A 27,534-nucleotide genomic window follows, 5' to 3' on the forward strand; every position below is an offset into this window, starting at 1 on the left:
CCTTTGCATATAAAATAAATTTGTTCTGGCATCACATCTTTATTGAATTAAACAAAAACATACTGCACAATAGTTTCCTAATACATTCTCCGTGGCAACATCTTGACCAATCAGAGCTGAATAACTAACTAACCAGCACTCTTTTCTCATGTAGCATTAATTGTTGCACCCTTTCAATTTTGACATTCTGATTAGTGCATGTCAAAAAGATACGACTACATATCTCTTTTTCTTAAAAATGTACAAGATAATTGATTTCCTTAATCTAACCATGGGAGTTTGCATCTCAGATGAATACTCAGTGGATTATATAAGTACGTAGCCTCATCAAGATCTGTACTGGTCAAGAGGGATATTACAAATGTAGATATTCAAATTGACCCATGAGTCTTTATGATTTATTAAAAGTAACACTGGAACCTCATATTTATCAAATCTACTCATACTTTTCACCACAGTTGCCTCATGAAGCTATTTCAGTGATCTGATTCAAAACCAATGATACATCATGGCTTTCCTTATAAATAATTACTCCCAAGTGAACATGCATGGAATTAAATGAGACAGTCATATCAATGATTTTATTTGAATGGCGTCCTTTTGAATTTCATTGTTTCTGCTTATTTCTTTCACCTCCTGATCTGTTGAAGATCTACCTGACTTTGGCTATTCATTGTCTGTGATATCTTGGCTGAGTCAATAAGTTATCTAGGAGCTTCAGCAATGTCAGCAAATTATTCATTAATAGTTGACCACACAGATGAAACCTATACTATCCACATTCTATGTGAACCTTCAGCAGGGACATAGGACTAATGATTGAATACATATTTACTTCCATAACCAAGGACATTGAGGTCAAAATTAGCTTCCCTACTGCCAGCCACTCAGGGTCATCTAATTCACCACAAACAAGAGCTAAAATCTGGAGCCTGAGGTCTCTTTCACTCATGAATTGCTCTCTTAGCAGCAAAGCTAATTCGGAACCCTCCTTTAAGAGTTCTACAACATTATTTTTATTGAAACAGGTTTTAGAAGTTGCAAATATAAAATTTTAGAAATATTTTAAGAGATTTACTAATAACGAAAGATAATAAAATCCAAATGACAACAGGTACCAATGCTTTAAAAACACAGAAATTGTAAATAAAGTTTAAACCCAAATACTTACCCCATAAGTAAAATGAAAGACAGAATCAAACCAGGATTTGTTGCAGCAGTGAAAACTTTCCCAAACCATGCTGGAAAGTCATTGTCCAGTGTTTCTTGAATAACATCAAACATTCTATCTTTCCCACTGTAAAATAGGAATTAATATCATTTAGGAATTATATTTGGTTTATACTTGCCTTGATGTTTGCTTTGCCTCAATGGTATAAATTGATATAATTTAAAAATCATTTGATGGTCCATTTTGTAATAAAAATTAGCCTGAATTTGCAATGCATTCTTCCGATCTCCTGCCATGTCTCACAAAGCTTTTAAGCAAACGGTGTGTAAAATGCACTTTTTAACCATTTGCCCAGTTCTTCTGGGAATTCTGCTGATCTCTCCATAATAATTCCAAGAATATTTTTCAAGTGTGTAACTTAGACCAAAAGGTCCTAGGCCTTATTCTGAGTGCATCAATCTCTGCCAGAGAACAATAGGGGTCCCTTCAGATTGGGAGGAATACTGACTGAAAACTTTGTCAAAAGTTCTTCACCTGATTGTTATCCAATGGCTGGAAAATGCACGTGTGTGGATGACAAGTGAAAATATGGTTAGGTAAATTATTGGTCAATTTCTAAGCAATGTTATTCACCTAAATGGCCCACAATCAAAGGATGGTGGTATTGAAACAATGGTATAAACTGCAGGCAATGTTGACAGGAACAAGATGATCAGCAGCATGGCCATGTAGAAGTTATTTGATCTTGAAGCCTTGAACACACGTTCATGTGGAACATTGGTGCACATGACGGCCCAGCACTGTAGATACATGGAAGCCAGGAGACGTAGGACATTGATAGCTGGAAGGCATGGAGCGTAAAAGGCACCCATCCTAAGGGAACAATAAAATAAATTATTGCTTAACTTCCTATATCACAGATATCATAAAATTTTTTAGTCATGATCTTATAATTCTAAACTCAGTAGGAAATTTCTACTATGCAAATACTGTTACATTAATGTTTTTTAGGGATGGATTTATTTGGTCAAATCAAGAAATACTACAAACAAAAGTTCTAATGAAATATGATTATCTGTTTTTTTAAAAATGTATTTCAAAGTTTTTCTGCCGTCTAAAATAACTCTGAGATACGTTTTCATTATTTCCCTGGCAGTACTGTGAGGAAGCTTCTAACTTCAGTACTTTCTATACTTTGGTAGCAAGAACAGGAAGACTGAATGACAATAGAAAAGGAAAGAGGGCGGTGCAGTGGAAACTTCGGTGTCCTTGTACACCAATCGCTGAAAGTAATTGCATAGGTGCATCAGGCTTGAAAAAAGCAAATGATATGTTGGATTTCATGGTGAAAACATTTGAGCACAACAGCAGGGATATCTTGCCGCAATTGTACAGGGCCTTGGTGAGACCTCGCCTGAAGTGCTGTGTGCAGTTTTGGTCTCCTTATCTGAGGAAAGATGTTCTGGCTATGGAAGAAGATGCAAAGAAAATTTACCAGACCGTTTCCTGTGATAGAAGGACTGACGTAGGAGGAGAGATTACAGTGGTAAGGGCTATATTAACTTGGGTTTAGAAGAATGAGGTGCGATCTCATAGAAACCTATAAAATTGCAACAGAACCAGACAGGGTAAACACAGGAAAGATATTTCTATTGATTGGCAGTCCAGACAGGTTGAGTAGGGATAAACGTTTCCCCTTATTAGAAAGGTCAACAGCAATTTTAAGATAAGGAGCAAAAGGTTTGATGGGGATTTGAGGGAAAAAAATTACCCAGAGTGTTGTGGGTATCTGGAACTTACTACCTAGACCTTTAAGATATTTCAGAATTATTTAGATGAACATTTGAAAAGATAAATATTACAAGGCTACAGATAAAGTGCTTGCAAGTTGGATTAAAGTAGATGGATGTTTGGTAGCCAGTGCATACATGATGGCCTGAAGGGTCGCTTTCCAACCTGAAAAACCTCTATGACTCACTGTAGATCCATCATGATATTCTAACTGATCAGGCTCCTTGCTCACAACTCCAAGTTGGAAAGCTACCTATTAAGTCCCAAGTGATTCTGCCAACAGCAGGGCATTATCTACAAAAAAGAGCATCACATTTCTTTCAGAAAATCCCAGAATAAACGTTCTGAGGGACTTCTTTCTAACATCATTCACTACATTAATGATGAAGATATTGAATTGGAAGAATGACAGATATTTGTCTTCATGTATTCTCTTTTAAGAAAGGTAGATATCACTGAATCTCTCATCCCTCTTCATACATAAAAATTAAAGCTGTTGTACACAGGATTTGGTTTCCAGCATCCTCATGGGGGAGGGCATATGAAGCATGCCGATAACAATCATATTAATGTCTCTGAAAACAATGTGAGTGTTACCTTTATGCTTCACCTACCATATCATTCCTTGATTGAAGATCAGACCCAGAACATTCCCACTGATATCAAATTCTGCATAGGATGGCTAGACAAAATAATAGTTTTTGTTCAATGATTTATTCCAAGCAGTTATTACAAATTACAGCTGTTTATATTCATCATAAACAGTAATTATATGTGTATTTGAATATAATGCCCATAATTAGTTAGTACTCACAAATCCATATTCAAGGTCCCAACACCAGCAGTAATTAACAAATCTGACAAAAACAGCACGAAGGAAATCTCCAATCAGTATAGTTATGACTGTAGTCAATGTATCAGAAACAGTGAGCCGTACAAACTCCTATGAGAAAGTGAAAATGAATCTAATGCGGTTACATTTCTCAGACTCCAGTAAACCTCTCAGCTATCAATAACAATTGTTTACTCCATAAGTTTGGACACATCTTCCCTTGCATAAGTTAAGACAAAGCTTATATTTTGAGCAAACTGGAGATCAAATGTTCTATTTGCACTAATTATAAGAATTTCTTCAAGACTTAAACAGAAATTGTGACCAGAATTTTATGCTCCATTGAGTGACATGGGCAATGATGAGAAAAATGGCAAAAATGGGGAAAAAAAATCAAAATCTTTAAGTCAAGAAACAAATTCCAGATCTTCCCCTTCAGGGTTAAGCAGCAAGTTCAGAACCTTGCTAAGGAGTACTGACTATCTCATTTCTATGTATACCTTGTCGACTAAAATCCAGTCAGATCAGTGCTCAAATTCCCTGCCCAAAGTATTCCAGGAAGTTATGGGTAAACTGAGTGTGATCCAGTGGAAGTCTTCAGCATATCTCCCTCTGTTGTGGGGGCACTAGAGCAGCACCACCAGATCCTAAAAACAACAATCAAGGCGTACTGCTCTGAGTACTTACAAGTTTGGGATAAAGGGCCAGATCTTCTCTTCACCACTAGGGATTCACCCAATGATTCTATCATAGCGAGTTTTGAGAAGATTTGTAGCTCAGGTTGAGGTTCTAGAAATAGGTTTGCTCGCTGAAAGGTTCATTTCCAGATGTTTCATCACCCTACTAGATAATGTCTTCAGTGGTCCTCAGGCGAAGCACTGCTGAGAATTCCTTCTTTCTATTTATATGTTTGGGTTTTTTTGGGTTGGTGATGTCAATTCCTGTCACTCCATCAGTTTTACACCATTTAAATTATTTTACATGCATTAAGTACAATGGCCTGTAACTCTACTCAAAGAGAGGTGTTTAGAGAACAGAAGGAGAATGTCTCCATGTTAGATTATGTAGCAGAGTTCCAAGAGGCTCTTGTGAGCCTGCGAAATGGCATAGGAACATTTGTAAATCTACAAAGCAGTGATAAACTGACAAACATGTCAGAACTCAAACAATTCAGCCAGGACACTACCATTTAGTCTCCTATCTACATGCAAACCCTTACATTGGAACTATGAAGCTCAGTGAAGTGAATCATCTGACTAGGACTCCAGATCAGAAGGAAAAAAAGCAAAGGCTGTTCCATGACAATATAATATAGCAATGCCACTGGTTAGAAAGGGGCAAGCAGGTAATGGTCTGTCTTTATCGTTACCAACCTAATGGAAAGGGTAGCAATGGGAATGAATTGGAGGGAGATGACGGTGAGGTCCACATTGAACCTTCTACTACCTAACTAACTCAGAAGCTATAGCAAACTTAGACTCTCATTGACACACCAAGTGCAGAACAGTGAGCAGAGCTAACAAGGCTACATCCAAGGGTCTGTGTACGGGCAATCCAGGCAGCACCACTTTCCTCGACATGATTTCAATGATGTCATAAAGTAACATCCATATTGACAAGGCCCAGCAAAGATGTTCGAAGTTTAGGAAGTGATTAATTTCATTATAGAGCACCAATTGATAAATTAGCCATGAGGTAGTTGGCTAGTTCGCCAAGCTGTTGGGTTACCATGCAGATGTTTTGTTACCATGCTGGGAACATCGTCAGTGCAACTTCCGTGTAGCTCTATTGTTCTGCCCTGCTTGGGGTTCATGTGGTCAGGTCTGCTGGGGTGAGTGTCTCCTCTGCAGCGGTTTTACACTGGGTCTATCTCTGTTTGTTTATTGATGGCCTTATTGGTTGCAAACCAGACTTCCAACAACTCTCTGGCGTGTCTCTGGTGAGCTTGTCCTAGAATGGTTACGTTGTAATAGTTGACCTGATGGCTCTCTCAATCTTTATGTGTGGAGATGAACAAGAGTGGATCCTGTCGTTTAGTTGCCAGTTAATGTTCGTAAAGTCAATGGCTACTTTTCTTACCATTTGTCTGATGTAGAGTTTGTTGCAGTTGTTGCAAAGGATTTTGTAGACCACGTTGGTCCTACATGTTGCGTTTATGGGGTCCTTTCTTCTGGTAAGTGGTTGGTGCAATGTGGCTGTTGGTTGGTGTGCTATCATAATACCTGGTGGTCATAACAGCCTGGTTGTTAATTCTAATATGTTCTTCACAAAAAAGGCCACCAACAAATACAGAGACAGACCCAGTGTAAAAGCTGCAGAGAAGACCCAACAGTGACATTCACCTCAACAGAGTGGACCACATGAAAACCAAATGGGACAGAACAACAGAGCCACATGGAGATCACACTGATGATGTTACCCAGCATTGCAACAAAATGTCTTACACAATAACCCAGCAGCTCAGCAAGCTAACCAACTACCTCATCCACAAACCAAACTAGAGATCTTTGTTAAAACCTTTAAAATGATGCAGAAGTGCTGGTGTAGGACTCGGGTGGACAGAGTTAGAAGTCACATGACACACATTATAGTCCAACAGGTTTATTTGAATTCACAAGCCTTTGAAGCACTGTTGCTTCATCAGTTGAAGTCAGGTAGATTAGCAGCAGCCGTGGGAGCTCCCTAGTTGTACTCGTAGTTCATTACTGGCTCTCAAACACTTTAAAGTTTTTTTTCTTGAAATGAGTGTAGAGTACATGACAACAACTCATTAACTTTTGTGGGAAATCTTAAGTTGCAGAATTTCAGGTTATTCTGTTGGAGCTTGTTCTTCAACTGTACTACTTAAAAAATCATCCAGGAAACTGCAGACAATCTGTACAGAATCTAAAGTGACCAGGTTGGAATTGAATATATAATACTGATCAAGATGATGAGAATGAACATGTTGCTAGTGTGACTGCTGTTTATGATTAGATTAGATTCCCTACAGTGTGGAAACAGGCCCTTCGGCCCAACCAGCCCACACCAACCTTCCGAACAGTAACCCACCCAAACCCATCTCCCTCACGCATCTAGCGCTATGGGCAATTTAGCATGGCCAATTCACGTAACCTGCACATTTTTGGACTGTGGGAGGAAACCAGAGCACCCAGAGGAAACCCACGCAGACACGGGGAGAATGTGCAAACTCCGCACAGACAGTCGCCCGAGGCTGGAATTGAACCTGGGACCCTGGTGCTGTGAGGCAGCAGTGCTAACCACTGAGCCACCGTGCCACCCTATCTTTTCTCAATTCCTCTGATGGGTGGGAAGTTTGAAATACTACTCGTGAATTTAGCCCTAAATTATAAACATGTTTTTAAAAGAGGACTGTTATAGAGCCAAAATAACCATGTGTACATTCAATAGCTGGCTGATGTAACATCTATGTGGACCAATAGGTTGTAACATCTAACAATGTCAAAGAAACTTCAATTGGACTAAACTGTGACCTCTTGCAGCTGCAAGATAATAAGATGCTAACAATTACCATCACAACAACAAGGTACCCTCTAAGGATTATGTCCTAATCTGCTGATGCATGTAGTGGTTTCCCTGTTAAAAATACATAAGGACAGGAATTAAGAAGCCATTTTCAACTCTTTTGGAGTGTGTTAGTGAACCTGAACATTCTCATGTGTATCAGCACAGGTTCAGATGTTAGCCTGCTGTGAAGGTCACAGTTGAAGAATTATCCCCCGTCACCCCAGTGTTTCAGGTAAAGATTATCTCTCATACTGAGCGCTAGAAATCAAAGGAACATGGGATTTATGAGGAATAGGTAATTCACCCATTTGTGCCCATTTTGCCATTTAACATGATCATGGCTGGTCTTATCCTGGTCTCAACTCCACTTTCCTGCCTGCTCTCCAATAACGCTTTATCCTGCTTTTCATCAGAAACACATCTATTTCAATCTTGAACCCGTTGATCGATTTTGCCTCCACTGCACTCTGGGACAATGAGTTCCACAGATTCATAATTGTCTGGGAGAAGTGGTTTCTCCTCATGTCAGTTTTAAACCTACCTCTTCTCATTCTATATCTATGACCTCTTGATCTAGACTATCCCAAAGGGGATTCATCTGTTCAGTATCCACATTATCAATCCCCTTTTGAATTTGTACACCTCAATCAGATTCTCCTCATTCTCCTGAACTCCAGTGAGTACAAGCCCAAGCTATTCAACCACTCCTCATACAACAGTCTTTTCATCCCTGGAAACAACTTGGGGAACCCCCTCTGAACTGCCTCCAATGCCATCCCACCATTTTGCAAAGAGGTCAAATCTAGACACGATACTCCAGGGGTGGTCTCACCGACACCTTATGTAACTGTAATAACACTTCTTTACTCTTATAATCCAGTTATTTTGCAATAAATACCAAGATTCCATTTGCCTTTCTTATTATAGAACAACCTCAGTTATCCAAACATCAATTATCTGAACAAGATCTCAAGGTCCCATAAAAATCCATAAACATTATGCGAACAATCAGTTATCCGAACAATCAGTTATCTGAACAGAATACTCCCCGCCCATCTCGTTCAGATAATCGAGTTGTTCTGTATCTGCTGCACCTATATCCGCACTTTTTGCAATTCAAGCACAAGGATACTCAGATCTCTCTGCATTGTTGAATCTGCTTTCCATTTAAATAATAATTTGCCTTTTAATTTGACCAAAAATGGATAACCTTGCATTTATCCACATTAAACTCCATCTATCAGGTTCTGGCCTATTCTGCTAGTCTATCAATATCTTTCTGTTAATTCTTTACCTCTTTTTCACAGCCTGTTTCCCCAACTATATCAGTATCATCCATGAAGTTTACTAAATTACACTCTGTTCCTGTTTGCAGATCATTTAAGTAGATTGTAAATAGTTGAGGTCAGTTCGTTGGCAGCCAAACAAAAGAGAAATAGGACAATGAAGGAACTCTCTCTCATCCTGAACAGTGAACCTCAATCACGGCCGAAAGGAATCTGGACCACAGATACTCAAACAATCTACAAATCATGATTGTGAAACTAACTGTTCAATTACCATTCTCAGCACTAAATTTATCACTTACTGCAGTGTTTGCAATGTTCAACTATATGCTCATCATGAACTATTCATAAACTGGTCAGAATACCTGTTTTTTTAAACTTTTATTTTGTTGGACTGACCTCTTATTTCTAATCTCCCTGTATGTGCACTGTGTTAATATTGCTTCTAAAGTCTAGTACAGTCAGTTCTTCTGTAATGCGATGGTTGCATTCTTGTGCAACCCCGCATTATAGAAAAATCATGCTTTAGAAACATGGCTTAAAGTGCTGGCATTGGTAATTGCGTTATAGCCAACTCATGTTTTAAAAGTTCATGCTTTAGAAACAACATCCCCAATTTGTCAATTGCATTCACAATACACACATTATAGCAGAACAACCTGTAATTAATAAGCTCTTTTTGTTTATTCAAGAAAGGCTTGTTAAATTGACTCCTTTTTAATGCACATGTTCATTTCATCTGGAAGACGGGTAACCACAAGAAAAGCACCCTTTCTAAATTAAACCTATTGCAACCAACTAATGGGGTAGATGATAAAAAAAGGGGATGGAGTTCATCTCTACTAACCAAAGAGCTTAAAGGTTTGAGGATTCCATCTGGAACTGTGTCAGCCTGGTGAATCTTACCTAGGGTCTGGACATTACACTATGATTACCAATCCCATAAATATATGCCCAGGACTTCTCAAATACTAATCAGAAGTTGGCACACTGATTTGTCAATCTCATGAAAATTAAAACCTATTTCAATTAACTGACTTGTGAAAATCTTGGGAACCTAGGTTCAAATTAAACAGACTTTAGCATTGGAATGACTTATGTAATAACTTTTTTGACAAAAAGATACCTGCCCCACCATGGTCTCCCAGCAAGGCCCTCTGGGTACAATTGCAGGATCAACATCTAATGGAGGACGCGAAGTTGAGTTCTCCAACCAAGTTCCATTATAAAGATTCTTCTCCCAGATAGTAATATTGTATTTAACAATCTTTTCCTCTTCAAGCTGAAATAAAATAAAATAAATAATGTAAAGAGATACAATTTTTTTCAGCCTAAAACGTTAATTGGTATGTAAAGTCATATAATGATAAACTATTGCATTACTCTTGCCTTAAGGTTAATTTCATCCAATAATGCGATAATAAATGTGTAAAGGTTACCAAGAAACAAAGCAAAAATGCGGCCCAATTGCCACTGGAGTGCAATTCGTGGATGGTAGTTCTCTAAAGGACTAATGATGTCGAATAACATCGGACAAAACATGCCCAGCAATGACATGACCATATTTACCTAAATTAAGAAAGCAGATACGATTAATCTCATCACACAAATCTTAACAACATGAAAAATATATAAAATAAGCAGCATGACATTTCAATCTTTGTGAAGGCACATGTCAGGCACAAACATCAAGAAACACAAAATAAATCTTGTTCAAAGTAATTTTTAAGTGCAACTAACTTTACTGAGCCACCATATCAATGTACAAGTATTTGCCAGTTGTTTTCTCATTTGAAAACTTCTATTACGTGCACATAAATCTTAATACCTTATTTTTATTGCATCTATAAATTCAGTAAATATAATAACCAGAACAATGCTTCCCCCAGGGTGACGGAGTGTGAAAATTCCCAAAAGGTATACAGGTCCTCCATTAATGATAAGGATATGAGAGTGTAAATTTTCTGTTGTACACAATGTTGGAAAACTCTGCTGGAACTGTATGGCCACCCATCAGATAAGTGCACTATTGATCCTGGTCAATTTATTGTAAATCCCAGTTACAACTTTCACTGGCACATTGAGGTACTTGTGTTACAACAGGGTTAGCCACTTCAGATGGGAAGAGGGAACTATAATGTAGCCTGGCTACAAGATCTAGTAGATAGGCTAAATGCTTGAACTAGGAGATGAAATTAAGTTGGAATCACTTTGTCTTACTTATCGCCAATTTAAAATTTAAAATATAAATTCCCCTACAGTCCCATAACAACCATAGATTGGAGAAAGATATTTCATTATTAACACTCTGAGTTCATGTCGTACACATGAAAGGAAATGTATTATATGACATCAGTTGAAACTCAAAGGGTGAGAAGGGAAAGATATAAAAGAGACCTAAGGGGCAACTTTTTCACACAGAGGGTGGTACGTGTATGGAATGAGCTGCCAGAGGATGTGGTGAAGGCTGGCATAATTACAACATTTAGGAGGCATTTGGATGGGTATATGAATAGGAAGGGTTTGGAGGGATATGGGCCGGGTGCTGGCAGGTGGGACTAGATTGGGTTGGGATATCTGGTCAGCATGGACAGGTTGGACCGAAGGGTCTGTTTCCATGCTGTACATCTCTATGACTCTATGACTTTATGAGCAGAAATATTATACACTGATTTGTGAGTTGTGGGAATTCCTCAGAGTAGTAGATAACAATGGAGCATGTCTTGCCTGAGTTTCTTTCTCACCTATCACAGATCAGCCTAGAGTAAAGCCTTCCCTAACTTTTCCTGATGATAAGAAGTGACATGCTTGAACTGCAGTAGCGGATCATTCATGGATTCCTTGGATGTATCTGTCTACATCAACAAAGGGAAAATTAAATCTGAAGACAATATCTGCAAATAGGAGAGAACAATTTTGACTTTGTGTGACAGGGCAAACAGTTCAATCACAGATCAACTTCTGATCATACATTATACTTCAGTGGAGATGAAATAAGAGGTGTATAACAGGTCTGATACCTCACATTTCATACAGTCACACAAGGTCAAACTGAACCCAATAAGTATGACGTGGAGGTGCTGGTGTGGACAGGTGTGGACAAAGTTAAAAATCACACAACACCAGGTTGTGGTCCAACACGTTTATTTTGAAGTACAAGCTTTCGGAGCACTGGTCCTTCATCAGGTAGCTAGTGGGGCACCTAATGGGGATCCTGCGCTATCAGCTACCTGACAAAGGAGCAGCGCTCCAAAAGCTTGTACTTCCACATAAATCCATTGGACCACAACCTGGTGTCGTGTGATTTTTAACTTTGTCCAATAAGTTTGAATATTGATAATCTCAATAACAACAGATTTAAAGAATAAACATCAGTTTTGTAGTATGTAATTAAAAATAAATGTTCTTAAAAGTAGTTATCCTGTTGAAATTATTCAGTATTAGCCTGGCATAAAGATGCACATTATCAATTCTATAGCTAACAGTTGTGTTTGATTGAACCTTCATGATCTGTCAATACAATCCAAATTTTACTTGTATTAAGACAGTTTGACTAGTATACATCAAAATTCAAGGATACACAATTAGAGATTCCAAACTCTAGTGCCAAACAATTCCAGCAACTATTCCATGTACTTGTCAATTATTAGTGAGCTCTTCACCAACTCATATGAAAGGAATCAATCTGAAACTGGTTCAGTCAAATATATTTAAAAAAGGAAATACTTAAGATCTTACCCAGTTCAGATTATTCAGGTTCAAATAATCTGCATTTTTAAAGAAAAATATGCTGTGAAATATGGTTTACTGATAATTATCTGATCTGTTCTTGTACTATATTGTTATTCCTCTGTATATCCACAGCATTAGATCAGCAATTGGCTTAGCAATGTGCCTCCACAACTTGTTTCAGGTTCCCTAAAATACAAGTTTAAACTTTTTTCATATTGTTACTTATGTTCTTGTGACCTGTGCAACAATCCAGCAGCTCCCAGTTCAATCAATGTCATAAATTATAATTCTGCATTTTATTCATTTCCCTTTGCAAGTATCTTTCCAAACTCTGACCCATTTATTTCTGTTTTTTACTTTCTCCATCTGTTATAGATCTGTATAATCTTCCATCTCATAAAAGATCCAGGTGAAAGATCAAAGCTTTGGTCAAAAGAAAATGGGAGATATATCTGCTGCAGGACATCGGTTAGACCACGTTTAGAATATTGCATGCAATTCTAGTCTTCTTTCTGTCAGAAAGATGTTGTGAAACATGAAAGGATTCATAAAATGTTTACAAGGATGTTGCCAAGGTTGGAGGATTTGAGCTATAGGGAGAGGCTGAATAGGCTGGGGCTGTTTTCCCTGGAGCATTGGAGGCTGAGAGGTTACCTTATCGAGATTTACAAAATCATGAGGGGCATGGATAGGATAAAAAGACAAGGATTTTTCCCTGGGGCGGGGGAGTCCAGAACTAAAGGGTGAGCGGGGAAAGATACAAAAAGGACATAAGTGGCAACATTTTCACACAGAGGATGGTGCATGTATGGAATGAGCTGCCAGAGCATTTAAAAGGCATCTGGATGTGTATATGAATAGGAAGGGTGAAGAGGGATATGGGCCAAGTGCTGGCAGATGGGACTAGATTAGGTTAGGATATCTGGTCGACATGGACACGTTGAACCAAAGAGTCTGTTTCCATGCTGTACATCTCTATGACTATGATTTTAAGACTAGAATTTTGGACTTAGTTTGCAACTATCAGTTTTACCCTAATACAGGTAAAGTCACCATAGTCCTCTCCTTAAAGAGAGAGCATCAGCGGTGGTTTAACCTGAGGGTCACCAAGTCTAGGGCACGGGGAGATGTTGAGAAGGAGAGCCCTTCATATCAACCTCAGCCGGTACAGGAATTGAACTCATGCTGTTGAAATCACTCTGTATTGCAAACCAGCCATCCAAGCTAACCAACATATAGCTTTACCCTATATTCCTTGAGAAAATTTGGAAGGCAGATAATGCTGCTACACTAGTTAAGGTGCAGCAATGCAAATTTTATGTTTATGTTAGGACAATATCATGGGTGTGATACCCATAAGTAATCCTGTTCTGAAGAAGAGTGGGAGTTGGCCGATAATAGAATGCAAATACTGAAACTTACTGCTCACTGTAATTCAACTTATATTTCTTACGCGATGCCTCTTATGGCAGCAGTGGTGGATGCTCCGTGTTTGAAGATGTGGGTGAGAGTTTAAAGAGTATTGTCCTAATGCAACAAAATTTCAGTTCTGTCGACCCATTTACTATTGCTTTCCAGGGCCATCATAAAGGATGTGACTGTTGGCCCAAAGAAGCATCAATGATGGTAGTAAAGTTCCTTCATGGACGGTTTTGTAGTTGTGTTCTGCTCCTTAATCTGGTCCACAATATATATATTGGCCTATGCCTTCAAAGGCTAAGATGCTCTGTTCTTCAATGTGTTTCTGACTTTTTGATATCTATTAACAGCTCTTCTAATGTAGTTTCAATTAATATTAATATTTCATTCTATTAATATTTCACTCCTCATACTAGTGTGTTCCCTTCTGGCAGAGAATTAACAGAATTACAAGTAGCAGTCAATCTCGAAAGCTAGGCTCACCCAACATCGTTGTAAGAGATCCCCATTGCAAGAGAACTCAATAAACAGAGTGTATCATCCCAGAAGATTATTGATTTATAGATCCATGCAGCTGCATTTCAGGAGGTTTCTATATATAATGTGATATGAACAGAAATTTTTAGAGCAGTCAGTTGATCTAGAAGTCATCTTGGACAGAAAGATCTTATGAAGAATTGTGGTCTGCATAAGCTGCATTTATTTGTCTTTTCATGATACTTCTCATTACGTTTTGCAGCTGTGCACTAGGTTTTAGCAATTTGTGAACATAGACTCTGAATCCCTTTCTTCAACACTGTTCTTAGTATTTCACTATTAAGAAATTGTTTAGATCATGGATCGAGAATGAAAAATGCCATATTTCTCAATGCAACATAGTCTGCCATAATTTTCAATACTCAGTTAGTCTATGTTTTTTTCTAACTCCTTGCTCAAATCTACACAATCTATTATATCTTCAATTTAGTTTAAACTCTGTTTGTAGTTATATCTATCTATGCTTTATCCATGTGTTCATTAGTTATGGTAAAAGCTGAGGCTCTGGATGCATTCATGTAATACATTACTTATCATACCCCACAGAGAAGAAAGATTTCAACCCTATTCTGGGTTGCCTGGTGGTGCTGTGTTACAGACCACTCAGGGAGTGCAAGTTGCTGTGGCAACATACACTTTTGCATGCATTTTGTAGTTCAAGGCTATGTGTAGTTATTGCAGCGGCTCCAAATTTCTTTTCAGCACATGGATGATTGAATGTTTTTTTTCCCTGTCTCCTCCCTCCAAATAAACTGTTAGCCCTTGTCTCAAGGTTCAAATAATCTACATTTTTAAAGAAAAATATGCTGCTAAATATGGTTTTACTGATAACTATCTGATCTGTTCTTGTACTATATTGTCATTTCTCTGTATATCTACAACATTAGGTCAGCAATTAGCTTAACAATGTGCCTCCAGACTCATTCCATGTTTTCTTTGATGATCGTTTGATCAAGTACTTCAGAAAATATGCTAATGAATATTAGCATTTGAATTTGTCATCTAAATAAGAAGGAAATCCTCTGATTTTGTTTTATATAGGTTAGCAGAATAGTATTTATTGTTTTAGTTATTAATGAATTTAAGCCAGTGACGCATTACAGATAAATAGGAGTAAAGCATCTAAAGTGAAATGTAAATCTCCATAGTCCCAGACAGAGAGACAACTGATGGTGAGTTTAAACTGGGGGTAAGATTAACACACTTAATACACTTCAGGTAAGATTAAGAGTGACCTAAGCCAGTATGGAAATTGATCCCTGACTGGACTGCTGACTTGCAATGTAGAGAGAGGCATTTAAAATAGAATTGGGCAGAATTTAGGTTTCTATAAATCATATGGCTCAATTTAGATCAGAATGTCAAATAATTAAACTCCATGCTTCAAAGTACAGTAGAATTATACAACTATTCCACGTGTCAACCTGCTCCCAGAGTTGTGAAAAATACTTTGTGCACTAACTTCATTTCTTTCCCACCATCCATAGTCATCCAGTCCCTCCTGTGCAAATTTTTGAGATCTTCTGACAACGAAGAAAATAAGATAGCCACTTCCAGCAAGAGTGAGGAGTACCAAGAAGTTGGCAAGAACACGTAAGAATCTGGTTAAATGGATATTTCCTTCCTTCCGGTTCTCTTGTTCTTCAAGTATAGATTCCTGTATGCAAATTAATTTTCAAAGCAACTTGTAAATGTTTAATGAAGAATTCATCTGCAGGACAAACAACTTATGGCATGTGAATCTTAAATGAATGTGTTACTTTAGTTACACATAAGCTCAATGATCCATCAGAGTGATACAATGTTAATAATCTAGGCATGCTATTTTTAGGGTCTGTGCTTTATTAAAATATTACTCAGCATATGGATCAGCACGGTGTCCCCAAACATCATATATAACACAAAAAATTACTTAGCAGCACTTAGATCATGGTTATTCAGTGATTTTTCATTATTTTGTATTAGTAATAACAATGGATGAAACATTTACGAAATAACTTTGTTCATTAGTTGTGAAAGGAGGTAGAAATAGAGAAGCAAAGGTAAAATCACCATGGTATTACCATGGTCTTATCAGACTATAGGGCTGTTTTCTCATTGGAGAGCGATGACTGGTGGTGGTTTTACCTGAGGGTCACCATGCCTTAGAGTGGGGAGAGGTTGAGAAGGAGAATCCTTCATTGTAACCCCAGCCAGTGTAGGAACTGAGCTCACACTGTTGGCATCACTCCGCTTTGTGAACTAAGTGTTCAGACAAACCAAGCTAACCAATCCCCAAATAGACAAAGCATAACCTGCTCTTGCAATTACTTAAATTCAGACCTTTACATCAAATGTTACTAGCAAAATATACTGATCTTAAACATATATTATAACAGAAACCTGAGAACACCTTGGTTCCCTGGCCCATGTGTAACACAGTTCTGGGTTTTGACATTTTAAATTACTTTAGCTTCAACAGCTTTTGGTGGGAGAGATTTCCAGATTTCCATTGCTACCTTAATGATTAATTGATATTATTCTTCAACTGCCAATTTCTAATTTTATGGCAATGTGAAATTATTCTGGACCTTTCAATAAGAAGAAATAATTTAAACTGCCCTCTCAAATACTTTAATCACCCCATTAATATTCAATACTAATGGGAATACAAGCCTTACCTGTCCCCAGCATCAAACAAGAATTGAAAAACATTGAATTCTGTATACTCATTCATACAGAAAATTGAAATATAATAGCATTAGATTATATGCAACAAAACATTTACTTATATATTCTAACTGTATTCTATGGTACCTAAATATAGAAAATGTTTTGGTCAATAGGTGAAATCAGCTGCAAATAGAAGTTCCACAGAATCTGTCCCAGATTTCTTTTTATCTCTACTATTTGTAAGTGTTAGGACGGCACACTTAGAAATATTAGGAGATAAACAGGTCATCATTGCAACTGTTTTCCTATTACTCAATGATCTTTTGGAAACATTCACGGCCATGCTGATCTTGGCTATCTAAAATAGTGTTTGATCCTTTGCACATGGTAATGGGGATTCCAATGCCTTTCTTTAAACTTCACAGCAAAATGAGTTTGCCCTGAATGAAGCAGGCATTCAATCTGCTATACACAGGGTTACTCATGTGAACACTGAGGAGCAAGAGCTCCTCTCTCAATTCTAAAGCACTCCTAATGGTCATTGATATCTGAAATTGCCCCCGATTCCTGTTATCCTCACCTGTCTAGCTTACCTAAAGTTCATGCCCACGAAGCAGTCTGAAATCTATTGAAATGATTTCTATTGCCATCTACATTGCTTGCATTCTATACTGGTGCACATGCAAGCCTGCCTAGAAAATCTCGACCCATAAAATTTTCTAACACTAAAAGACTTCTAAATAAAGTAAATGTTCAAGGTGCAGAAAAGGTAGTTTTCAATGTAAATATATTTACAATAACATAAATCTCATCAGGAATCATGAAACCAACAGGGTTAGGGACTACCCCACAATCTGAATACACTTAACCCTATACCCGCATCACCTACCAATGTGCCGTGCCACTCACCCACCGAACCAGCTACTCGCTCAATTACCTTCCTACTCACTGCCATCACTAGTTTCTCGCTCAGCCATTCACTCATTCATCTACTTATCCATTCACCCTTCCATTCACTAGTCCATAATCATCCATGAAAAGACTGCCAGAAACTGGAAGCTAGTGCTGTAAAATGGTGGTGTATTTTCTGCATTGATCACCTTCACAAGTTTCTGAAAGGATAGCTGTACTGGGGGAGTTCATCTGGAATCTGTATCAGATGTGTGACCTTTTTCAACATACCCAAACAAATGCACCATTTTCTACCTGTCAGCTTCAGATGCAGCAATGCTGATGCTGACTGGAAGATTTAGGCCAGTGTCTCGAAAGTAAATTGAGGTTTGGATATATTTATGCTTTTTTTATGAGGAAGGACTTAAAAGTAGAATGGACTTTGATAGAGTCAAATAATAAAGGGGTCAGTTAGGTTTGAAGTTTTGCCCATTACTTAAATCATGGGAAGCCATTTCTGGAGTGTCTTTCAAGATTTCACTTGTGGATAGTTACTTTATTCAAGCAGACAATGGAGTAGAATGGGTAGAATCTATGATAACAAACTACATGATAAGCTCTTGGACTTTATATTCCAAAGGACCTTTCTTCTGCCACACTTATGCTGTTGTATTAACTGACTCATGGGCAATTAATGTGTCATTTAATGCACCAAATTATAGACATACTTCAATAACCATTGAGATGGATCATTTCAAACGTCTGTTGTAATTTGAAATCTGATGTAATATGCTAAGCACTGAAATGCATCAGTTGATTTCTTTATAAAAATGACAAATCGAAAGGATTTCAGTACCTTAAAACTGGTAGTGATTGAAGCAAATTTATTGTCTGCAGTTTCTGCATTGCCAATCAAGTAGTCCCAGCTTGTGAACATCTTCCAACTGAAATTAAAACTTGTGTCATCTCCGCCACCTTCTTCATTTGCATTGCTTGCCATTCTGAGGAGCAGATGGAAGTGTTACATTGTTATCTTATTAGGTGTTGTAGTTATTGTCATGTTCAAGAAAACAAAGAAATACGCATTAGGTGATGCAACACTGTCAAGCCACAATGAACTGTTAGATACTTGGGGTTCATTTGAACTACAGGATGAAAGTAAGAAGGCTACCCTGCCTCCATTAACATTAATCCATTGTATATGTGGTGCACCAATGCAGAGATTAGCAAACACGCAGAAGCAATAAACCCTCCTGCATGTAGACATGCAATGATATATGAAATTTCAAATATCTCATCAAAGAATCACTTCCTTTATTGGTCAGTGCACTGATTTTAGAAGTTGGCAGGTCATGTTGCAGCTGTGCAGGACATTGTTAAGGCCACTTTTGGAAAATTGCATTTAATTCTGGTCTCCTTGCCAAAGGAAAAATGTTGTTAAATTTGAAAGGGTAAAAAAAAATGTAATGTTGTTGCCAAGGTTAGAGGGTTTGAGCTATAAGGAAAGGCTGAATAGGTGGGATTTTTCCCTGGAGCTGAGGGGTGACCTTATAAGGTTTATAAAATCATGAGGGGCATAGGTAGGGTGAACAGTCAAGGTCTTTTCCCTAGGATAGGGGAGTTCAAAACAAGGAGGCATAGGTTTATGGTGAGAGGAGAAAGACTTAAAAGAGATCTAAGGAGCAACTTTTTCATGCAGAAGGTGGTGCGTGTATGGAATGAGCTCTCAGAGGAGGTGATGGAGGCTGGTACAATTCCATTTAAAAGGCATTTGGATGGGTACATGAATAAAAAAGGTTTGGAAGGATATGGGCCAAATGCTGGCAAATGGGACTAAACTAAGTTATGATAGCTGGTTGGCATGGATGGGTTGGACCAAAAGGTCTGTTTCTGGGCTGTACATCTCTATCTATAACTATCTATGACTCTAAACTGTAACCAAGGTATGACATCTGCTGCATTTTCCTGAATATCGACAACACTGCCAGTGACAAAGGTGACCCTAAATTTTACTGTGCACCCATAAAGCAGTGATCTAGAGATTTAGAGATGCAGCAGCCATTTTTTGGATACTATTAGGCCCACTAAGTCCCCAGTACAAGGGGTGGGAGAAATGCACACAAATTTCCAGCGAAAGCCTGCCACCGCCATATTGAGAATGCAGGTTGCATTGGTGGATTCCACACAGGCAACACTCAATGTCAAGGACAAGTTATTTGAATCATGGTCCTGCACTTTTGCATGACCAGTTCTGGATTTTTGAATGTCCCAGTACTTCACTTGTACAGCACAGCTTGGAACTGAACAGCAGGAAGGCTGTTTCCTAGTGTTACTTCAAGAATCATGCAGTTCGTTGTTGTTCTAAAGTTTTTTTCTGGGTACTGCTTAAACTTGTTTTACTACTCTGAATATTTCTGTATGTTGCAGGGAAAGTTTTTGATGGATTTGTAAAGTTGTTGCCATCTCTTGAGGAAGGAAATTTGTTCCCATCTCCTGAGGAAGGAAATTTCTTATGAATTCTTTATATTATTTATTAATAACTATCGATTGCACCAGTTCTGATTCATAAGTGGAAATGTCAAACTAAGTTCACCATATTTAGAATACTTTCAGCAGCCAGAAATATTTTCAATTCTGGGATTCTGTGAGAAGCAAAAGTGACATTTGATTCAATAGAAACACTCAAAAGGGAATTGGACTGTTTCATGAAAAGGAATAATTTATGGGGTCAAGGCAGAAGGTGAGAGAAGGACACTCTGTGAGTTGCTCATTCAGGCAGGTGGTTCAGATACAATGGGCGTAATAGCCATTTTCTGCACTGTAACAATTTTCTCGATTCTGTTATTTTACACATGTGTAATCAGGCTGCCACTGCAAGATGACTTCTAGATCAATTTTCTGGAATAATTAGCATATCACCTCCCATTCTGTCATCCAATTAACACTGACAGGAGGGTTGAGGTGCAGGAATTTTCAGCCCTCTCAATAGCTGCACAATCAGTGTGCTGCTCAAGTGAAAGCCTCAAAGGAGTGTGGAACGCAATGTCTGTGAGGAAAGACTCTGTGTTCTGACAGTCATTTCTATATCCCAAGCACTGTCTCAGAGCGTAATCCCCAAGATTTGCTATTGCGAAGGCAGGTCTCTGCTGTGTATGCTCTCAAACTTACCATCTGTACCACTCAGTCAGAGCATATTTCATTTTTATCCCACTCTGGTTTCCCATTGTCTCGCCAGCTTCTCTGAGTAGCTAAGGCTCTGACACAATAAAAGTTGCGTCACCCTAAGAAACCTGCTTCCAAATGCTAATTTAATAAGTTTAATTGACTTCATACCACTGCGAGACAGTTAGCCATCATTACATAGATGCTGCCTCCAGAAGAAAATCAAAAAAACAACACACTCTTGTCTGATTTTTTTTCACTGTGCACAACCTCCAAGCCTCTCTCCAAATGCCTGGTAATATTACCTCTCATTCCCAGCTACTCTACATCCATCCTATTAAATTCTTTCACAATTTGAAAGACCTCTAGTCTTCTCTTTTCTTGAAAAACTAGTGACTTTCTGTCCAGTTTTTCTGGAGCTATGTTTCCATATGATGTACAACTAAAATCAAGAAAGTAAATCCGTTGACTCACTCCCACAAAAAAGCTGCTTTGAACTTAACCAGTAAAAGGCACAAAGGGGAGTTGTGTTCAACAGACTCTCACCAGTGCAGCTCCAAACTTTTTTTCAGGGGAGCTAAAGAAAAGAGAGGTTGGTTCCAGAAATGTAGTGGAATGCAGTATCTACAATGTATGAAATTAGCATTAACGTGGAGGTTATGCCACAGTGTTTCTGAATTATGTAGGAGAAAGTGAGGACAGCAGATGCTGGAGATCAGATCAAGAATGTGGTGCTGAAAAAGCACAGCCGGTGAGGCAGCATCCAAGGAGCAGAAGAATCGACATTTCGAGCATAAGCCCTTCATCAGGAATTAGGCTTGTGGCCCAAGAGGGCAGAGAGATAAATGTTTCTGCATTACGCCAGTCGGATGCTAACCGCTTAAGGGACATTATTTATACCTCGTAAAGTGATTAATTCGGCACTGATGAATTTATTGCATTGAGCTACACATTGGATTATGGCAAAGTTTTGAGTCAATCTAATTCTTTTGTGTCAATAGAATCAGGATACGATTGTTGCTAATAAAGGTAGCTCTACACCTGCTGTTGATTCACTCAGAATAATTTACTCAGTTGTCAGAAAATGATGGGTAAGATGGAATCAGTCTCAGCTTCAATTGTCAGCTTGAACTGACCTAATCTGACCCACATTGTTTGAATTTCAATACCACCATTACCATCACAGTTGGAGCTCAGAAGAGAAAAATAAAGCTCAGCTCATTTTCTTTTCCCCTGTCAGTTGTTGCTTCAATATTTTAAATTAAATATTAAACATAGAATTCTATTGTTTGTCATGACATATTGCATTCGCAAACTCATCAGTCTTGGGTTGATTTATGTTTTTGGTCCAACTGATGTCTGACAAAAAACTGTACTATTTATATGCTGCACTGTTCATTTCTGATACACATATTATATTGGAGTTGTTCCAATGTACTGATTTTACAACTTGTTCGAGGTAAAACTTATTGCTGTCTGGGGAGTTGGAAACAATTTGCACAATGTGTTGAATTATGTGGGGAATGCCACATCAAATTTCTGATATCAGGATATACTATCCTTGATGGACCGAAGCGTCTCCCTGTGCTGTATGACTCTATGATTCAATTTGGGCAGTAGAGAGGAATTGGGACAGTGATGTTGACAGCAGAAAGACAATTTTAATGGATTAACATGGCATTACACTCATTAACATGGAATCTTTCATAATTAAATGATATTTTTGAATTTAAATGTGGGGATCATGGGCTGTGGAGGGGAGGTGAGTTAGTTCATGAGGGGAAGAGAAGACTCTGGAGCTGCCTGTCACAACCCACTAGTTCACTTTGAAGAAAGGTAAGCAGGCTGTGAATCATCATGGAAAAGGACAAGGTTAATGGGAGACCTCAGGTCACTGTAGATAGGAAAAGGGTCACTGCTATTTACTATTACAATGAAACCTTCCCCAAATCTACGCAGCTTTGGAAAATTAAAACCAATGCATCAACTGTCCCAATAGCCACTTCTTTTAAGATCCTCAGGTGAAGTCCATCGGGGCCTATGGATTTGTGAGCCCATAGTTCCAACAATTTGCTCACTACCCCATCCCTGGTAATTGTCATTTTATTGTATTCCTCTCTCCATCCCATGTCCTGATTTAGAGCTATTTTTAGGTTGTTCCTTATATTCTTTACAATGAAAATCAATGAAAAATATCTGTTTTGCTTATCTGCCATCTCTTTATTACCCATTATCAATTCTCCAAACTCACTCTCTTTCAAAATAAAGTTAATATAATTAATCATTTTATTTTAACATCTATACTAACACTTACTATCAATTTTTATATTTGTAGCTAACTTTCTCTTATACGCAAATTATTTCCCATTTTATTTATGTTTTAACCAAACTTTGCATTTTATATATTTTGTTCTTTCCTCTAACATGCCACCAAATTGTGCCGCTAGGTCCCATGGCTGTTAAGCTTTGTTACAATCTACATTCAAACTCTCGGGTGGGAATGCCTCCTGATGCTGTTTAGTGAGGAAGAGTGTGTCCTGCTGTTCTCAGATAGCCTGAAGGAGAATCTGCAATGAGGCATTGCTAAACTGTGGGCTGATCTTTGTCTGCTCTGAGCTATGTGTTATTGGATAGTATCTTCTCAATGACCGTCACAGAACAGGCCAAATATTGAAGTAGTATGATCGCTCTGCATTGTGTAGCCACACGGCTACTCAAAGATCCATATAGAACAGTGCAAATTAGAGGAAACATAGAGCTGCAGCTCAGTGTCGTGAGTTCAATTGCAGAAAATAAGATGAAGCCTGGACGTTTGGTTGAGGATTGTTCTTAAATTCTGCAACATCAAAGCTGCTGCCTTTTTGTCACTGCTGGCACGCCAATGCTGCATACAAATGTCACCCAAGCCTCCAACCCTATCAGCTGACAGTGGGTTCAAAGACTTCCTACCCAAGCCTTCTGCATTAGTGGCCAAAACCCACGCTTGTGCCAGGTTTATTAGTTCAGCAGGTCAGGCAGCATCTGAGGAGCAGGAAAATCAATGTTTCGGGCAAAAGCCCTTCATTGGGTTTCCTCACTTTCGCCAGGTTTATTAGTTGACTATTCTTGCTGCTGCCGGCAATGCCATCACTTCCCGGTCTGCTGTCAGCACCCACATCAGAACAAATAAATTCTGCCTATAATGTCACTTGCATTTGCATCATTCATCAAAGATTCATCAATAAAATCTTTCATAGTGTCAATGATTTATTAAGGTACTATATTATTTCAAGTAAATAATTGTGCTCACTTATGATAAACAATAAAATTTTGAAAAAATGCGGGCTAAATGTTTTCAGCATGCTGCGCAAGTCATTACATTAATTGGCTTGGATCCTTTTGACAATGAAAAGGTTGATAAAAGTTGAACTTGGAAGTTAAACTTACGTCCTAATCACTACCATGAAGCTGTATCCGATTGTACCGACTCCCACCAGGAAGTAACCCAAAGGTAGCCTGAATTTCAGCCATCCAATTGTCCGCTGATTATTATAGTAACCATAGAAAAGGACAGAATATTGTGCATAGCCCTGGAAAAAGTATAGAGTTTTCTTTTTCAGTTAACCTTCACAAAAACAACGTCAGCAAATAAGCTATTCTAACATCTATCTTCATCTTGCTATGAACTAGAATTCACAAAACTAATGATCTTTCCTTCTCGCATACATGTTTTCTTCATGGACATTTTTCTAACAAAATTTAACTTACCCCAAAATCCCACAATGTCGCAAAATTCATGGCTGAGTCTTGCTCACTCATTGGAACTGTTTTTCTTGGCATGCTGCCATATGGCTTTCCCATCAGAGCCTAAAGTCAACAGATTAAAATATTAAAGTATTATTTAGAGAGATGTCAATTACATTCAATCACACAATTATTTACCCATCTTAGCAACTGATAATTAATGTCATGGAAATGCCTGTATTTAAGGATAAAAATTAAAACTTCTTTGGTATACAATGATGCTTAATCAAGTTAGTAAACAACACAGATGAGTTAAGAGGTTTGCCTTTTACACCAACAGTTCCCTCAGGTAATCTAGTTCACCATTGCTTACAAAGCAAGTGAAGTAAAAAAAACTCTGAGGTCACTGGATGTTTTGTGAGACTCCAGTGTCAAGACAACCCAAGTCATGTCATAGTCCACTCTAGACAACCAGAACAAAGAAGAAGGTTGAAGATCTCTAAGCTAAGTTGCAATGAAAAAGGTAGAGATATTGCGCATCTTAAAAAATATTAAGATAGACAGGTCCCCGGGTCCTGATGAGATCTATCCCAGAATATTGAGGGAGGCAAGAGAACAAATTGCTGAAGCATTGTCAGACAGCTTTGAATCTTCTTTGGCCATAGGTGAGATCCAAGAGGACTGGACAATACCCAATGATGTATCGTTGTTTAAAAAAGCTAGCAGAGATGATCCAGGAATTTACAAACCTGTGAGCCTCACATCAGCGGTAAGGAAATTATTGGAAAAGATTCTCAAGGACTAGATCCATACACATTTAGAAGCAAATGGACTGATTAGGATAAACAGCTTGGTTTTGTTCGGAAGAAGGTCATGCCTCACTAACTTGGTCATTTTTTTGAGGTAGTGACAAAGATGATTGTTGAGGGAATAGCAGTTGATGTTGTGTATATGGATTTCAGCAAAGCCATTGACAAGGTCCCTCATGGCAGACTGGTACAAAAGGTGAAGTTACATGGTATCTGGGTGAGCTAGCAAGATGGATACAGAACTGGCTTCCTCATAGGAGACAGAGGGTAATGGTGGAAGGATTTTTTTGGAATGATGAGTGGTGTTCCACAGGGATCAGTGCTTGGACCTCTGCTGTTCGTGATCTACATAAATGATTTGGATGAAATCATAGCTGGTCTAATTAGTAAGTTTGTGGATGATACAAAGGCTGGTGGAGTTGCTGATAGCAAGGAGGATTGTCAGAGGATACAGCATGATATGGATCTGTTAGAGGGATGGGCAGCAAAATAACAGATGAAGTTTAATCCGGACAAATGTTAGGTGATGCATTTTGGTAGGTCAAGTACAGGTAGAAATTATACAGTGAATGATAGACCCCTTGAGAATATTAATATGCAGATAGATCTAGGTGGTGCATGCCCACGGATCACTGAAGATGACAGCGCAGGTAGATAAGGTAGTAAAAAAAGTCCATGACATTCTTGCCTTCATTGGAAGGAGCATTAAGAATAAGGATAGACAAGTTATGCTGCAGCTTTATGGAATTTTAGTTTGGAATATTGTATACAATTCTGGTCACTGCACTACCAGGAAGATGTGGATGCTCTGGAGGGGTACAGGAAAGGTTTACCAGGATGTTGCTTGGTATGGGGGATTTTAGCTATGAAGAAAGGTTGGATAGACTGGGTTTGTCTTCAAGGTGGTAAAAACAATGACTGCAGATGCTGGAAACCAGGTTCTGGATCAGTGGTGCTGGAAGAGCACAGCAATTCAGGCAGCATCCGACGAGCAGCAAAATCGACGTTTCGGGCAAAAGCCCTGGGTTTGTTTTCACTAGAATGCAGGAGGTTGAGGGGTGACTTGATAGAAGTTTATAAGATTGTCAATGGCATAGATAGAGTGGAAAGTATGAGGTTTTTCTTTCCCAAGGTGGAGGTGTCAATTACTTTGGTACTTTTCAAGATGTGAGGGGGGATGTTTAAAAGAGATGCGCAATGCATGTTTTTTAAACAAAGGGTGATGAGTGTCAGGATTGCACTGCCAGAGGAGGTGGTGGACACAGACACAATAGCAGCATTTAAGAAGCAAATACATGACTCAGAATGGAATAGAAGGATACGGATCCTGGAAGGGCAAAATGTGTTGACGCAGGATTGGAGACAAAAGCTACTTAACTGTCAATTCACTTAGCCTGCTGTCAATAACTGTCATACTCAGGGATGGAATCAAGGATTTGGAATATTGCGGTGCTGTATTGAGCTGTATGGTTCCTTGTTTTTTGTTTGTGTGACCTTGGAAGATGTGACCAAAAGAGGAAAAACTCAAAATAATTCATCAAGACTAGTAGCATTTAATAACACCTCTAATGGTTTTCTCATTCTTGCAATATGGATACCTGGTAAAATCAGAATGAGCTGTCCCTGCCTAATTGTTGCTGTAAGTGTAGGCAAAAGTGAGGACTGCAGATGCTGGAAATCAGAGTCTAGATTAGAGTCTAGATCAGGAATGAAGGGCTTTTGCCTGAAACGTTGATTTTCCTGCTCTTCGGATGCTGCCTGACCTGCTCTGCTTTTCCAGCACCACTCTAATCTAGTTGTTGTAAATGTGGCAATGAGCTACGTCTTGCATACAACTGAGTAGCTTGCTAGGACATTCAGAGAGCAGTTAAGCATCATCAAATGCTGGTCTGAAGACACATATAGGTCCACCCAGGTAAAGACAACAGTTTTTCTTCCCAAAAGGATGTTCAAGAACTCAGTGGGTTTTTACATGGTTAAGCTTCATGCTCATCGCCATTT

At 38.5% G+C, this 27,534-nt stretch overlaps 1 protein-coding gene across 1 annotated transcript in view; it reads right to left on the minus strand.

The window, feature by feature from the left end:
- LOC122557352 (transmembrane channel-like protein 1) overlaps positions 1 to 27,534 on the minus strand; it is a 66,441-nt gene that overhangs the window by 7,380 nt on the left and 31,527 nt on the right. Inside the window, exons 8-17 of the mRNA XM_087993974.1 lie at positions 24,749 to 24,847; positions 24,428 to 24,570; positions 18,696 to 18,840; positions 15,759 to 15,953; positions 9,998 to 10,177; positions 9,735 to 9,890; positions 3,777 to 3,905; positions 3,577 to 3,644; positions 1,805 to 2,044; positions 1,172 to 1,297 (exon numbers count right to left, since the gene is read on the minus strand). Coding sequence (XP_087850100.1) covers positions 1,172 to 1,297; positions 1,805 to 2,044; positions 3,577 to 3,644; positions 3,777 to 3,905; positions 9,735 to 9,890; positions 9,998 to 10,177; positions 15,759 to 15,953; positions 18,696 to 18,840; positions 24,428 to 24,570; positions 24,749 to 24,847 — 1,481 coding nt within the window. The remainder of the gene's footprint in view (positions 1 to 1,171; positions 1,298 to 1,804; positions 2,045 to 3,576; positions 3,645 to 3,776; positions 3,906 to 9,734; positions 9,891 to 9,997; positions 10,178 to 15,758; positions 15,954 to 18,695; positions 18,841 to 24,427; positions 24,571 to 24,748; positions 24,848 to 27,534) is intronic.

This window comes from Chiloscyllium plagiosum, unplaced genomic scaffold (assembly GCF_037043375.1).
Source record: "Chiloscyllium plagiosum isolate Xiang-an unplaced genomic scaffold, Cpla_swu_hap1 HiC_scaffold_2, whole genome shotgun sequence".
In the NCBI taxonomy this organism is placed as follows: domain Eukaryota; kingdom Metazoa; phylum Chordata; class Chondrichthyes; order Orectolobiformes; family Hemiscylliidae; genus Chiloscyllium; species Chiloscyllium plagiosum.